At 53.2% G+C, this 14,619-nt stretch overlaps 1 protein-coding gene across 6 annotated transcripts in view; it reads left to right on the top strand.

Annotated features, from left to right (window-relative positions):
* The window catches only part of TMCO4 (transmembrane and coiled-coil domains 4), a 115,849-nt gene that overhangs the window by 93,261 nt on the left and 7,969 nt on the right, over positions 1-14,619 (top strand). For 4 of the 6 annotated variants that reach the window (XM_020899217.2, XM_070458816.1, XM_070458817.1 and 1 more), the window contains 2 exons: positions 4,673-4,790; positions 11,319-11,436. In XM_020899217.2, coding sequence (XP_020754876.2) covers positions 4,673-4,790; positions 11,319-11,436 — 236 coding nt within the window. Of the gene's footprint in view, positions 1-4,672; positions 4,791-11,318; positions 11,437-14,619 lie in introns of those variants that run through there. The other 2 variants (XM_070458820.1, XM_070458819.1) reach the window with 1 other exon arrangement.

Below are 14,619 nucleotides of genomic sequence, written 5' to 3'. Positions count from 1 at the left end.
AACTATTGGAATTTTAGCTTCAGCATCACTCCTTCCAATGAATATTCAGGACTGATTTCCTTTAGGATGGACTGGTTGGATCTCCTTGCAGTCCAAGGGACTCTCAAGAGTCTTCTCCAACACCACAGTTCAAAAGCATCAATTCTTCAGTCCAACTCTCACATCCATACATGACTACTAAAAAAACCATAGCCTTGACTATACGGACCTTTGTTGGCAAAGTAATGTTCTCTGCTTTTTAATATGCTGTCTACGTTGGTCATAACTTTTCTTCCAAGGAGTAAGCATCTTTTTATTTCATGGCTGCAGTCACCATCTGCAGTGATTTTGGAGCCTGAAAAAATAAAGTCTGACACTGTTTACACTGTTTCTCCATCTATTTGCCATGAAGTGATGGGACCGGATGCATGATTTTAGTTTTCCAAATGTTGAGTTTTAAGCCAACTTTTTCACTCTCCTCTTTCACTTTCATCAAGAGGCTCTTTAGTTCTTCTTCACTTTCTGCCATAAGGGTGGTGTCATCTGCATATCTGAGGTTATTGATATTTCTCCCGGCAATCTTGATTCCAGCTTGTGCTTCATCCAGCCCAGCATTTCTCATGATGTACTCTGCAGATAAGTTAAATAAGCAGGGTGACAATATACAGCCTTGACGTACTCCTTTTCCTATTTGGAACCAGTCTGTTGTTCCATGTCCAGTTCTAACTGTTGCTCCCTGACCTGCATACAGGTTTCTCAGGAGGCCCATCAAGTGGTCTGGTATTCCCATCTCTTACAGAATTTTCCACAGTTTATTGTGATCCACACAGTCAAAGGCGTTTGCATAGTCAATAAAGCAGAAATAGATGTTTTTCTGGAACTCTCTTGGTAAGAGAAACCCCAGTAAGACGGTAGGCACTGAGAGAGGGCACCAGAGGGCAGACAGACTGAAACCACAATCAGAGAAAACTAGCCAATCTGATCACAGGACCACAGCCTTGTCTTAACTCAATGAAACTAAGCCATGCCGTGTGGGGCCACCCAAGATGGCTGGGTCATGGTGGAGAGGTCTGACAGAATGTGATCCACTGGAGAAGGGAATGGCAAACCACTTCAGTATTCTTGCCTTGAGAACCCCATGAGCAGTATGAAAAGGCAAAATGATAGGACACTGAAAGAGGAACTCCCCACGTCAGTAGGTGCCCAGTATGCTACTGGAGATCAGTGGAGAAGTAACTCCAGAAAGAATGAAGGGATGGAGCCAAAGCAAAAACAACACCCAGTTGTGGATGTGACTGGTGATAGAAGCAAGGTCTGATGCTGTAAAGAGCAATATTGCATAGGAACCTGGAATGTTAGGTCCATGAATCAACACAAATTGGAAGTGATCAAATAGGAGATGGCAAGAGTAAACATCGACATTTTAGGAATCAGCAAACTAAGATGGACTGGAATGGGTGAATTTAACTCAGATGACCATTATCTCTACTACTGTGGGCAGGAATCCATTAGAAGAAATGGAGTAGCCATCATAGTCAACAAAAGAGTCTGAAATGCGGTACTTGGAGGCAATCTCAAAAACCACAGAATGATCTCTGTTCATTTCCAAGGCAAACCATTCAATATCATGGTAATCCAAGCCTATGCCCCAACCAGTAATGCTGAAGAAGCTGAAGTTGAACAGTTCTATGAAGACCTACAAGACCTTCTAGAACTAACACCCAAAAAAGATGGCCTTTTCACTATAGGGGACTGGAATGCAAAAGTAGGAAGTCAAGAAATACATTGAGTAACAGGCAAATTTGGCCTTGGAGTACAGAATGAAGCAGGGCAAAGACTAATAGAGTTTTGCCAAGAGAATGCACTGGTCATAGCAAACACCCTCTTCCACCAACACAAGAGAAGACTCTACACATGGACAACACCAAAATCGGACTGATTATATTCTTTGCAGCCAAAGATAGAGAAGCTCTTTAAAAGTCAGCGAAAACAAGACTGGAAGCTGACTTCAGAGATACATAAATATGTCTCCAGCTTGCTGCCCACCCTGGCTGGATTTGACTGTGTTCTGAACTGTTTTGTGAGTTTCAGCTGCTAGTCTCAGTTCAGCAAAAGGCAGCTACTACCTCTTTGCCGTCGTCACAGCTGTCAGATGGGAGTCTCGGCATCCTGGCGGTCGCCCTAGGCGACCTGATGGGGAATGCCGCAATCCTCCTGCTGGCCACAAGGGGTCCCAGCCCGTCAGGTGATGGTCCCCGGGGCAGCAGAGCTCCTGAGATGAAGATTCAGCAGGCAGGTGCCCTGAGCGGCGGGCGCCCGGAGAGCGCAGAGCTCCGCCGCTGGTCCTTGGCCCACAGCGGTTGGCACCGTGGGGGCGATGATAACCCCCCACGATCGCTGTGCTCTGGGTTGCTGCTGCTGGAGGGGTGCCCAGGGCCTGGCAGCTCCCCGCGCTGGGTTCTAGGCTCAGCTGTGTTCTCACTGCCTGTGTGACCTTCGGCACGCCCCGTCCCCTCTGAGACCCCGTGTTTCCTCATCAGCCAAGAGCAGGGTTCAGAATAAAATCTGCAGCCTCGCTGGAAACCCAAGCCCCTGAAATAGCCCTTACGTGGAAGAGTATCTGAGTCATCCTCACCGTTCAACCCAAACCGCCAGCTTCCTGAAGTTTCATCTTCCTGCCAGATTATCCTCTCCCTGGAAGCCAGGGAGTGACGTCAGGATTCTGTGCCGGGGAATCTTATCTGTCAGAGCCAGAGGAGCACAGGTGTTCTCAGACTCCCATTAGCCTGGAACCCGTTGCTCAAACTCTGACGCGCAGCTCAAATGGAAGACACGCGCTCTGTTAGAAACCAGCGCCCAAGAAGGGGAAGCACCTGCCCTGTGTCTCTCATAGGAGACGGGCGGGGCTGGCTGAGTTGTCCCTCTAGGGCCCACTCCCCAAGAATAACACGGAGCAGGTAACTCCCCAAGTGTAGGGGCGCTCAGGACTCTAAGAAGGAGCTACGTGCTGGGAGGTGGGGGCACAAGGCAGGCAGGGGGCCCACCAGCTTCTGCTGTGCATTCTCTGCCCCGGGTTTTTCCCACCATGACTTCATCCCCATAAAGACCCTCAGTTCAGTTCAGTCGCTCAGTCGTGTCTGACTCTTTGTGACCCCATGGCCTGCAGCATGCCAGTCCTCCCTGTCCATCACCAGCTCCCAGAGTTTACTCAAACTCATGTCCATTGAGTCAGTGATACCATCCAAATATCTCATCCTCTGTCGTCCCCTTCTCCTCCCGCCTTCAATCTTTCCCAGCATCGGAGTCTTTTCCAGTGAGTCAGTTCTTTGCATCAGGTGGCCAAAGTATTGGAGCTTCAGCTTCAGCATCAGTCCTTCCCGTGAATATTCAGGACTGATCTCCTTTAGGATGGGCTGTTCTGATCTCCTTGCAGTCCAGAGACCCTCAGGGCAGTACCATAGCCACTGCAGGCTCAGAGAAGCCACTAGTAGGCTTAGAGCCGCTAAGGCTTTTTAAGTGACCTAGCTCAGAAGTCACTAGCTGGGATTTGAACCCAGAGCTTCGCAGCTACAAAGTGCAGATACTGGCTGTCCCGGGGGCTGGCCGTGTGTTCACTCACTCTTTCATTCATACCCTCTGAACCCCAAGGATAGACCAGGCACTGTGCTGTGACCAAGGCAAGCCGGAGCCCCGCCCTCCCTGAACCCAGAGGTTAGAGGAGGAAGCATATGAACAAGTGAGATGAGGCCAGAAGAAACCTACAGCTGTCTCAGGGGGTGGAGAGTGGCGCTTCTCAAAGTGCGGTTCACACACCCCTATGTGAGCTGTGGGTTTCCAGTCTGCAGGGAGATCAGAGAGACACTGCTTCTCTGATCTATACTTAGAGGACGGACAGCCACGCGCCAGCCCTCATCCACGGGCTGCGCTGCGAGGAGCCCTTGCCTGAGATACCCTGGACCGCTAGGTCAGTGCCGATGCGTCCACTCCACGTCCCGGGACCCTTTGCCCCCTTCTCCTCTGCACTCCCACCTTACCCCCAGTCCGTACAGACCCCCAGGGACCTGTTGCAGAGGGAGACTGTGGTATCTCCTGCCTGGCACATGCAACGAGCCACGGACCACGAGTCCCTTCTAAAGGGAAACACTCCATCTGAGTCCACGGTCAGTCATGAGCTTCACGGATGGTGGAAATAGATGTGGGTCCCCACTTGGACTGTGCTACTCACTGGCTATGTGATGCTGAAAATGTCTTTGGTTTTCCTTAACTCTGAAACGGGGATGATGCATGCTTTATTATTCATTCATTACTTTTTGGCTGCGCTGGGTCCTGGTTGTGGCAGTCTTCCCTCGCTGTGGGGCACAGGCTCGGGAGTTTCGGTGTGTGGGCTTTGTAGGAATAGATCAGGCACCAGCGGGCTTGACCCAGGGCCTGAAACTCAGTGAACAGAAGCCGCAGTATGTGTGTGCGTTTGCATGTTTGTATGCATGAATGTGTTTGCGCCTGCAAGGACAGGGAAGCCTGGCATGCTGCAGCCCATGGGATCGCAAATTGTCGGACACAGCTGAACAGTAGTGAGTGCATATGTGCATGCATGTGGGTGTGATATCCATTTCTTCCACTGCTGTTGGACAGTCCCTCGCAGGACCCACTGTGGCCAGGGGCGCTGACGACCTTTTCTGGGGTCTCTCTCCAGATTGCCAAGGGATCGTTGAGGACGTCGTCCTGCTGGGTGCACCTGTGGATGGAGAAGCCAAGCAGTGGGAGCCTTTCCGGAAGGTGGTTTCTGGAAGGATCGTCAACGGCTACTGCAGGTCTGTCCAGACCTCGTGCTCCCGGGGAGGTGACAAGCCTTACTGAGCACCTAGTGTCCCCAGGTGTCTGGGGGCAGTTTATAGGATGACTCGGGAGGCCAGGCTGGTCACTGTGATCTGGGGCAAGAGGGACGTGGGTGAGTGGGCTGAGGCTGAGAAGCACAGAGTGAGGCCCAAGCGGGAGGTCTTTAATGCTGGCTGAGGAGCCATTGTGGGCTCTATTTGTTATTTTTTGGCGGCGCTGGGTCTTTGTTGCGGCATGCAGTCTTCTCTTGTCATGGTACACGAGCTCAGTAGTTGCAGAACGCAGGCTTAGTTGCCCCGTGGCATGTGGGATCTTCGCTCTGACCAGGGATCAAACCCATGACCCCTGCATCAAAAAGCGGATTCTTAACCCACTAGACCACCAGGGAAGTCCCTTGTGTACATTATTTGGTAGGAAGGGAGTGGGGATTGTCCAGGCTTTCAGAGCAATGTCTCGGGGCGGGGATGGCAGCCTTGGGGGACCCAGCACCCACAGCATACGGCAGATCCTTCCGCAAGAGCTGAGGGCTACAAAGGCTGATGGCTGTGGGGCTGAAAAGGAGGCATCCTGGCCGGGGATTTGAGAAGGACTTGAGGGGCTTCAGCCAAGGTGGTGCCCTAGACACTGGGGAGGAAGGGAAGATCCTACCCCAAAAACCTAAGGGATTCGTATTATCGGTTCCATTTTACAAGTGAGAAAACTGAGGCTCAGAGAAGTTAAGTCACAAGGCCAGTTAACTTTAGTTTTGATCTAAGCCCAACCGTCCCAAGTGGAACCTGCAACTGAATAGAATAGATTTGGAAACTCTTTATCAGTTTGATAACTTAGCCCATGTCCACAGCTAAAGATAAAGATGATCTTTAGCCATGGATAGAGGGCATTAATCAGGACCCCAGAGTTCAACCAATTAGTATGGCTTTATCGTTCATATTCTTTCTTCTTTTCAAACTTTAAACTTTTTATTTTGTATTGGGGTATAGCCGACAAACAGTGTTTTAGTAGTTTCAGGTAAATGACAAAGGGACTCAGCCATACATACACATGTATCCATTCTCCCCCACGCCCTGTCACTCCTATTCTAAGCTGAGTTCTTAGGATCAGAATATGGTAGAAAGAACAAAGAAACAAAGATAAAGGGCCATAATATATAAAGAGCTCAATCAAATCAATAAAAAAAAAAACTAATAAGAAAATGGCCAGAGACGTCTCTGGCCATCCAGCGGTAAGACTCCACACTCCCAGTGCAGGGGGCATGGATTCAGTCCCTGACTGGGATACTTAAGATCCCACATGCCACATGGTGTGGCCAAAAAAGAAAAAAGAGAAAATGGCTAAAAGATATCTACACATAAACATGGAATAAATGCAGTCAATAAACTTTTGAAAAGATATCCAACCTCATTATTAATGAAATAGATGCAAACTAAAGTAAGTAAAGTACTATTTATCATCTATCACATCATCAAACATCTGAAACATGAATAACAATCAGTGTCGGTGAAGATGTGGTGAAATGGGCACTGTTATATGCTGTTGGTGGTAGCTGAATTTAGCAAATCCTTTTTAGGGGTAATTGGCAATATCTATCCAAATTTTTAATATGCCAGTCTTCTGATCCCAGAGATTCTGGCTTCTGTGATCCTGCATAAATAGATACTCACATGCACAGAAGTGGATGCACAAAGGGGATCCTTGCAGCTTCATTTATAATTAAAAATTGAAAGCGACCCAGTGACCTAAATGACCACAAAGAGGGGAATAATTTTTTTTTTAAAAAGCGAGTGCAACAATACATTCTATTGACCCACTTTCAAAAGAAGAAGTTTCTGTGTGTGCATATGTGTATCTGTATGTCTAGAAATGAACAGGGCGGTCCTGAGGGACCAAGAGACGCGAGTGACAGTGGCTTCCCCTGAAGAATGCACAGGGATTGGAAGGAGGGCTCGAAAAAGAGGTTTGCTTCCCTTGACACGTAGTTGACTTGCAGTCTTGCATTAGTTTCGGGTATATAGCAAAGTGATTTAGTTCCATATGTGTATATATGTATATCTTTCTTAACAAAAGAGGCTTGTACATATATTTATAAGAGAGGCTTTTCAGTAAGGACAGTTTAAGAAATAAGAAAAGAAAAAGAAAGGACACAATATTGACGTCAGACAGTCCCTGGTTAAAATCTTGGCTCCGTCCTTCACCTCTCAGATGGCTCTGGACAAACAAGCCTGAAGCTCAGTATTCCTACCTGTACAATGGGAATAAGAGGCCGTCCTGCACAGGAGTTCTGGGAAGATTAAATGAGATTATATAGGATGAGGACTGGCAGTTTGTAGGTGCCCAGTAAGCAACATGGGCATATTCACAGCACATGATTTTTTTTTTTTTTTGGTGTGTTTCATAACCAGCAAAGGGAAAGAATTAAAGTTGCATGTGTGCAATATGAAAGCAGCAAAATCTTATTAAACCCATCTGTTCTATTGAGAACCTGAGGCTAATAAGCTTGGGTTTCCATTATTTTGTGAGATCCTGAGCCATCTCTCCAGAGAGAAAAAAGGAGGAGGAAGAGGAAGAAGGAGAGAAGAGGGGAGGAATGTCCAGACCAAAACAATAACTGTAGTGTCTTGATTAAATTTAGCTCCAGCCAGGCATTCACATTCTTGGCCCCCAAGGACTCTCTAGTTGTGGTGAACTTAATTAAGATGGAGAGTGAGTGAGGGGGTGAGGGGAGCTTCAGGCCAAAGCTCCCAAACTGTATACATTTATAAATTTATAATGTACATTAATGAAACTTGGTAGTTCTTCGCCTGCTTTCACACACTCCCTGGAAGCCAGCTGGGCTGAGTGGTGCTGCTCCCTGTTACACTGCAAGGAACCTGAAGCTCAGGGAGGGTCAAATGCCAAGGCCACACAGCAGAGCCAGGATGTGAACTCAGGTGAACCTGTCTTCCTGACCCCCGGGGCATCTGCAGTGAGAGGGTTTCATTCTGAGCTCCAGGGGGCTCCCCGCGTGGTCTCTGCTCCAGCGCCGTGTGGGGAGGGGCTGATGTTAGGAGGAGCAGGTGGCGGGAGGGGGCACCCCTGCCCACGGGTGCCTCCAGGCCTGTGAGGACCCAGGGCACGGCCTTCCGCAGGTCCCGGGGTGCCAGTCAGGGACCAGCTGTGTGATCTGTGCGTCTGCCTGGCCTGGAGCCCTGAGGCCACTAAGGCCTGGCTTGCTGGGCTCCCCACCCACCAGGGAGTTCACGACTCCACTCGGGAGGCAGGGTGCAGGTCCAGGTCCTGGTCCCGCCCTCAACGAGCTCTCTGCCCAGGAAAGGAGAAGGCCGAAGGACGGGCCCACAGAGCATGTGACAAACACCGCGAGGGGACCGCATGGCAGGCCCAGAGGGACGGCGGCCATTGATGTCTGGTGGTGGGGCTCGGGGAGGGGGCGCGTGCAGGCTCGGTGGTGAAGGGGTGGATAGGAGCCGGTCAGAGCCGGAAGGAGTAGGCCCAGCAAGAGAGGCCAGGGTGCCCGCAAGGGCCCAGAGCGAGGGGTGTCATCGCACCCATCGTGTGTGAGTGCTGGGCGCACAGTGCGTGCTTTCTGGGCGCACTCCTGCCCTCCCCGCGAGGTAACTCACAGTGACGAGACGAGGCTCAGAGGGGTCAAGCAGCTTGCCCGAGGTCACACAGCCGGTGGCTGAGAGGGAAGGACTAGCTCTGTGCAGTCCCAGGCGGAGGCTGGTGGCCCACCCCCCACGAGAGAGGCAGACACCGAGTGCAGAAGGTCTGGCAGGCCTCTGCAAACACCGCAGAAGAAAAACAAAAGTGCTGGGTTCATTCAGCACAGTTTCGAGGCTGTGGAACCTTCTAACACCTGACCTCGCCCTGTCTGTCGTCGTTGTTTCGTCGCTAAGTCACGTCCAACTCTTGCAACCCCGTGGACTGTAGCCCGCCAGGCTCCTCTGTCCTTGGAAGTTCATCCGTACATGTGTATAAACAAGCGCAATTACCATCGTTAAGTCGAGCGTGTCCATATTTAAGAGGGACCATGGGCCGGAGCAATGCTGACCTTGCCCTTTATGACCTTCCTTCTGTTTTATCTCTTTGGTTGCCCTGGGTCTCTGTTGCCAGGTGCAGGCTTTCTCCAGTTGGGGTGAGTGGGGACCACCCTCTAGTTGCAAGGCACAGGCTTCTCATTGCGGTGGCCTCTCTTGTCGGGGAGCACGGGCTCCAGGCGCCCGGACTCAGTGCTGTGGTGCTCGGGGTCAGTACTGTGGTGCTCAGGCTCAGTACTGTGGTGCTCGGGCTCAGTACTGTGGTGCTAGGGCTCAGTACTGTGGTGCTTGGGCTCAGTACTGTGGTGCTTGGGCTCAGTACTGTGGTGCTCAGGCTCAGTACTATGGTGCTTGGGCTCAGTACTGTGGTGCTCAGGCTCAGTACTATGGTGCTCGGGCTCAGTACTGTGGTGCTAGGGCTCAGTACTGTGGTGCTTGGGCTCAGTTGCTCCACAGCATGTGGGGTCTCCCCGGACCAGGGGTCTAACCCGTGTCCCCTGCACTGGCAGGTGGTTCTCACCCACTGTTCCCCAGACAAATCTCTCATTTATGAGTTTCCACATCAGAACCATTTCAGGGACCTCCCCACACCCTGTGTTTGATGCACATGTCTCATGGTTAGTTGATAGAACAACTAGGATCAGTCTCCCTCCTCCCCTTAGCCATCATTCTGAGGGACACTCTCTTGGGCCTTCAGTATGAGGCTAACCATTGGGATGTGCAAGCATTGCTCTCTGGGGGGAGTTAAGGAGCTTTCTAGAAAAGAAAGCTGGTGGGCAGTGGGAGTCAAGGTCAGCTTCTGAGAGGACAGGGCCATGGTCAGGTGAGAGTTTAAGGGTGGGGAGGGGCTGCCTGATTTCAGAGCTGGAGCAGAAGGTCCTGGGGCAGCAGACGGGGGGATTCAGTGATGGGTGGCCATGGCGGGGAAGGGGCACCTGGGACCTGGGACCTGCTGTCTTCTGCTTGAGGAACCTGGCAGGTGATTCAGACGATGGAGTTGCGGGGTGGCGGGGACACAGCAGGAGGGTCTGTTGCCTGCATGCGAGTGTGCTAAGTTGCTCAGTCGTGTCCAACTCTTTGTGACCCCATGGACTGTAGCCGACCAGGCCCCTCTGTCCTTGGGATTCTCCAGGCACTAATACTGGAGTGGGTGGCCATGCCTTCCTCCAGGGGATCTTCCTGACCCGGGGATCGATCCCACGTCTCTTTATGTCTCCTGCGTTGGGATGTGGGTTCTTTACTACTCGCACCACCTAGGAAGCCCAAGGGTCTGTTGAGAGCCCCTCAACTCTGGACCCAGTCCTTCCAGGGGTGTCCAGGGTGGTAACCACACAGGCACCCATGTGGTCAGAGACCCCGAAGGGTCAAAACTACCAAGGAGCCTAGAGAGCCTGCCACACTGTGGGTCCCGACAGCTCTGGGGCCTCTCCTGTGGTCAGACAGGCAGGGCAGGGAGCCCTGACTCTCAGCTGACTCCCCCCCCCAACAAGGCAGGGAGGGAGAGCCCTGCTTTCAAACAAGCGCACAAAAATAATGGACTCGGGGAACCCTGCAAACCAGGGTCAGACTCGGTCTGAACAAAAGACAGCCTGATGTGCTAAGTAGAGTTCCAGTCCTGGAGGCCAAGGGTGAACAGAAGTGTCCACGCGCACGGACCTGCTGGGGGACAGGGCCCAGCTTCACCCTGGACAGGGCGCAGGGGCTCGAGGGGGAATGCTGACCCATGGACCCTGTAGACCAGGCCTCTGTGGGTGCATGTGTCTCATGTACCTGAAGAATCGGGCTGCAGGGGCTCCGGGGTCATCCTCTCTCCGGAGTGTAGGGCGGATGACTGGCTAGGAGTGATGGGGTACAGAGCGCGGGGTTCACAGCACCCCGAGAGCGGGGGAGGAGTGTTGCAGGGCTGTGACCCACCTGGGGGTCACCCTGGCCTCCTAGTGGCTGAGGGCGAGAGGCTGCAGGCCGGGCCTGTCTCAGTCCCTCCCGTTCACAGACAGGTGGAGGGGGGCCCCCACACCCAGAGTCGCAGCCTGCAGAGCATGTGTCCTAGACTCCCGTGGTCCTCTCCCCGAGACAGATGTCCTGCTGCCTCTCTTTGATCTCCCCGGGAGCCCCGGCTCAGCCACCCCGGGGAACTGGAAGCCCACAGCCAGCCGAGAGCGTCCCTCCCAGCCTCATGCCGATTTCTGGAGATCGGCATGCAGTTCCCGCGTTCATCCACTCAGCAGATACCGTCTGTTGCTCGTCAGCGCTGTTCTCTGCCCCGGGGGAGCGGGCAGGGAACCAAGCGGCTTCCCCGGAGCTGCCAGGCCCGGCGCTGCTCCCAGACATCGGTGCCTGCAGCTGCCCCCGCCATCCCTGGGCGCAGGGAGCCCCAGTTTCCCGCGGAAGCACGCATCTCGCCGGGGCCCGGCCGGGCCCTCCTGAGGCTGCCGTCCGCCCCTTCTCACCGCGTCCTCTCCCCCGCAGGGCGGACTGGCTGCTGAGCTTCGTCTATCGCACGTCCTCCGTGCGGCTCCGTGTGGCCGGCCTGCAGCCTGTGCTACTGCAGGACAGGAGAGTGGAGAATGTGGACCTGTCCTCGGTGGTGAGTACCCCCTGCCCCCTGGGGCCGGCTTTGGGGGGTGTGGAGGGTGCACATCTTACTCCAGCCCAGCGACCCACGTCCCAGGGATACTGGCCCCGGCGGTCCACCCCAGACGAGAGAGATTGTCAGAACTCACTTGGGCAGAGGTAACTCCTATTCACAGGCACCATCCCTGTGCCAGGGCAATGCCCCCCGGCCCTTGGCACACATCCTCTCTAACCTGCACATGGTCTCAGGGCTAGGCATCATTATCCCCATTTCACAGATTAGGAAACTGAGGCTTAGGAAAGTTCCCATCATACAACGCACAACTGATAACCTGGATTTGAACCTGCCAAGCCCATGTTCTTGCCCCTACATCACTGCCCTCTTTCCACTCCTCCCCCAACTCCTCCTCCCACGGCCCTCACTCACTCCCCGAGCCCAGATTACTAGTCAGGACAGTCTGTTTCTCCGGAAAGTAACCGGGACAAGCAGAGGGCACAGGCGGAAGCATTCAGGCTGGACCAGAAGAGAAGCGCCTGACTGCCAGGCTGTGAAACCGTGGAGTGGGCTTTCCAGGTGCCACTAGTGGTAAAGAACCCGACTGCCCGTGCAAGAGAAGTAAGAGATGTGGGTTGGATCCCCGGGTCGGGACCCTCTGGAGGAGGGAGTGGCAAACGCCTCTAGTGTTCTTGTCTGGAGAATCCCATGGACAGAGGAGCCTGGCAGGCTGCAGTCTGTAGCATTGCACAGAGTCAGACACGACTGAAGTGACTTAGCATGCATGCACAAAACCTTGGCATAGGGAGCAAGGAAGGTGTTTAATTTGTGACAGTATTGCTTCTGTTTGATGTTTTTGGATTTTTGGCTGCAAGGGATGTGGGATCTTGGCTCTCCCACCAGATACTGAGCCCACACCCCCTGCATTGGAAGGCAAAGTGTGTCCCAAGGCCCCTGACCTCAGACTCATCTGGAGAGTTTACTTAAAATGCGGACCCAGAGCCCCGCGGCCCAGACCTCCTCCATCAATCTCTAGGCGTGGAGCCTGCACGTCTGCATATTAAACATACTCCCCAAGGATTTTTCCACATCTCAGACTAAGCAGGGCAGACGGCCCAAAGCATTCTTGCTGGGAAATGTTGGGGGGGGACCCACCCCAGCAGCCACACAAACCTAATTTGGGTTTCTAGATCCATTTTTCAGGCTTGAAGGAACCTCGTCCCCCCACTACCTAGAGTTAATAGTAGCTTCATGTACCAATGCGATGCCCAGCTCTGCCCTGAGCCTTTTGCGGCGTCCATACGCCCACTGGACAGATGGGCTCACTGAGGCTTTGAGAGGCTGAGGCTGTGCCCGGGGTCACACGCAGGAGCACGGCGGAGCAGGACTCGAGCCCAGTCTGAAGCCAGTGGGCATCGCCCTGGTTGGGTAGATGTGGGAGCCAGTGGGAGAGGCGCCGGCTCCCAGGAAGGGGAGGGTCGTGGGCTGCAGTTACATCCTTGAGCAAACTCCGCCAGGGGAAGTCCCGCGAGAACAGGAGCTTCAGTTTCCAGTTACTGCACTGCCGGCTGCCATTTATCAACTGCCAAGCATTTCCCAAGCATAAACCAGTTGCCCCAGGTACCGCATACGCATGGTTTGAGCCAGCCACATCACCCTGTCTGAAAGCAGGCAGACCAGGCCCCTCCGTGGGCATCTGAAAACTCCCCTGGGGAGGGGTACCCTGGACGACCTTGGTTCCTCCCTCCAGCTTCAACAGCAGCCTGGCCCAACAGCCCCCAACACACACACACACACACACACACAACCTCGTGGTGGGGGAAGCCAGCACCCTGACCCCCACCAGCACAGCTCACGCCAGGTTGCATGAGGTTTGGGGCTTTTTTTAATTTGCTTTTTCAAGATTTTTTTTAATGTGGACAATTTTTAAAGTCTTTGTTAAATCTGTTACAGTGTTACTTCTGTCTTATGCTTTTGGTTTTTTGGCTGCAAGGCATGTGGGATCTTGGCTCCCCGACCAGGGGTCGAACCCACAGCCACTGCACTGGAAGGCGACATCTTAACCACTGGACACACCAGGGAAGTCCCTGGTTGCATGTTTGTTAAAGCGGAACTGAGGACTGAAGGGGGGTTCTGGCACAAAAACAAAACTAGAACGTTATCAGGCACTACCAGCCCCGAAGCTCACGGGCCATGACCTTGCCCTGAGGACCCCTGGGTCTCTCACCCAGCCTGCCACCATCTCGCAGGGGCCAACTTGGCCTGGCTCATATCTTCACTCCCCCAGACTCCCAGGGCCCTGGCTCACAAGTGCTGACCCCCCAGAGGAAGGCAAGTGAATCAGCCCCATGTCTTCCTAACTGGCAGCTTTGGACGCGGATGTCGATCCCAGAATAAGAAGAGTTTTTAGACTCATCCACCCATGACACTGATCATTCCTAGTTCAGGAGGCAGTCGTCCCAGGGCAGACAGGAGCGTCAACCCCTAGAGTCGTCTCTTTAGATCATCTTTCCCCCTGAGAGACTTGCTTCATGCGATATCAACCTCACAGCAGCCCCACTGAGTAGGATGTGGGCATCCCCAAGTCACAGACCGGAAAACTGAGGCTTGAGACAGTGGGTTTCCTGGTGGCTCAGACCGTAAAGAATCTGCCAGCAATGCAGGAGACCCAGGTTCGATCCCTGGGATGGAAGTATTCCCTGCAGTCAGGAATGACAACTCACTCCAGTATTCTTGCCTGGAGAATTCCATGGACACAGGAGCCTGGCAGGCTATGCTGAGTCAGACGTGACTGAGCGAGGCTTGAGATGAGAGACTCACAGAACCGGAGAGTCGTAGATCCGGTCTCTGAAACCGGGTCTGGAGTCTGTGCAGTCTGCCTTCCTGGGGGAGTGAGGAGAGCTTGGCCAACCAGACCAGCAGACCGCCAGACTCTGATACCCCCTGGCCCGCGTCCAGTGGTCTCTGTCCTGTTTGACGGGATGCCCCACCACACCAGGGGTCTCCCTCTGCCAGAGGAACCAAATGTGAAAAAGCATGGCTGAAATTTCCTTTTCAATGAAAATTTCCTTGAAATGCTACAGAGCATTGAAAGAATGCTTGAAAGAGGCCAATTCTGCCGTGGGAAGCACCCGAATGGGGTTTAGTGGGAAGAGCACCGCCGTTGATGCCAGAGAGGCCTGCCTGGCTCTGAATTCGGCC

This window comes from Odocoileus virginianus, chromosome 30, assembly GCF_023699985.2.
Source record: "Odocoileus virginianus isolate 20LAN1187 ecotype Illinois chromosome 30, Ovbor_1.2, whole genome shotgun sequence".
Lineage (NCBI taxonomy): Eukaryota > Metazoa > Chordata > Mammalia > Artiodactyla > Cervidae > Odocoileus > Odocoileus virginianus.
This window is presented reverse-complemented; position numbering and strand designations above follow the sequence as displayed.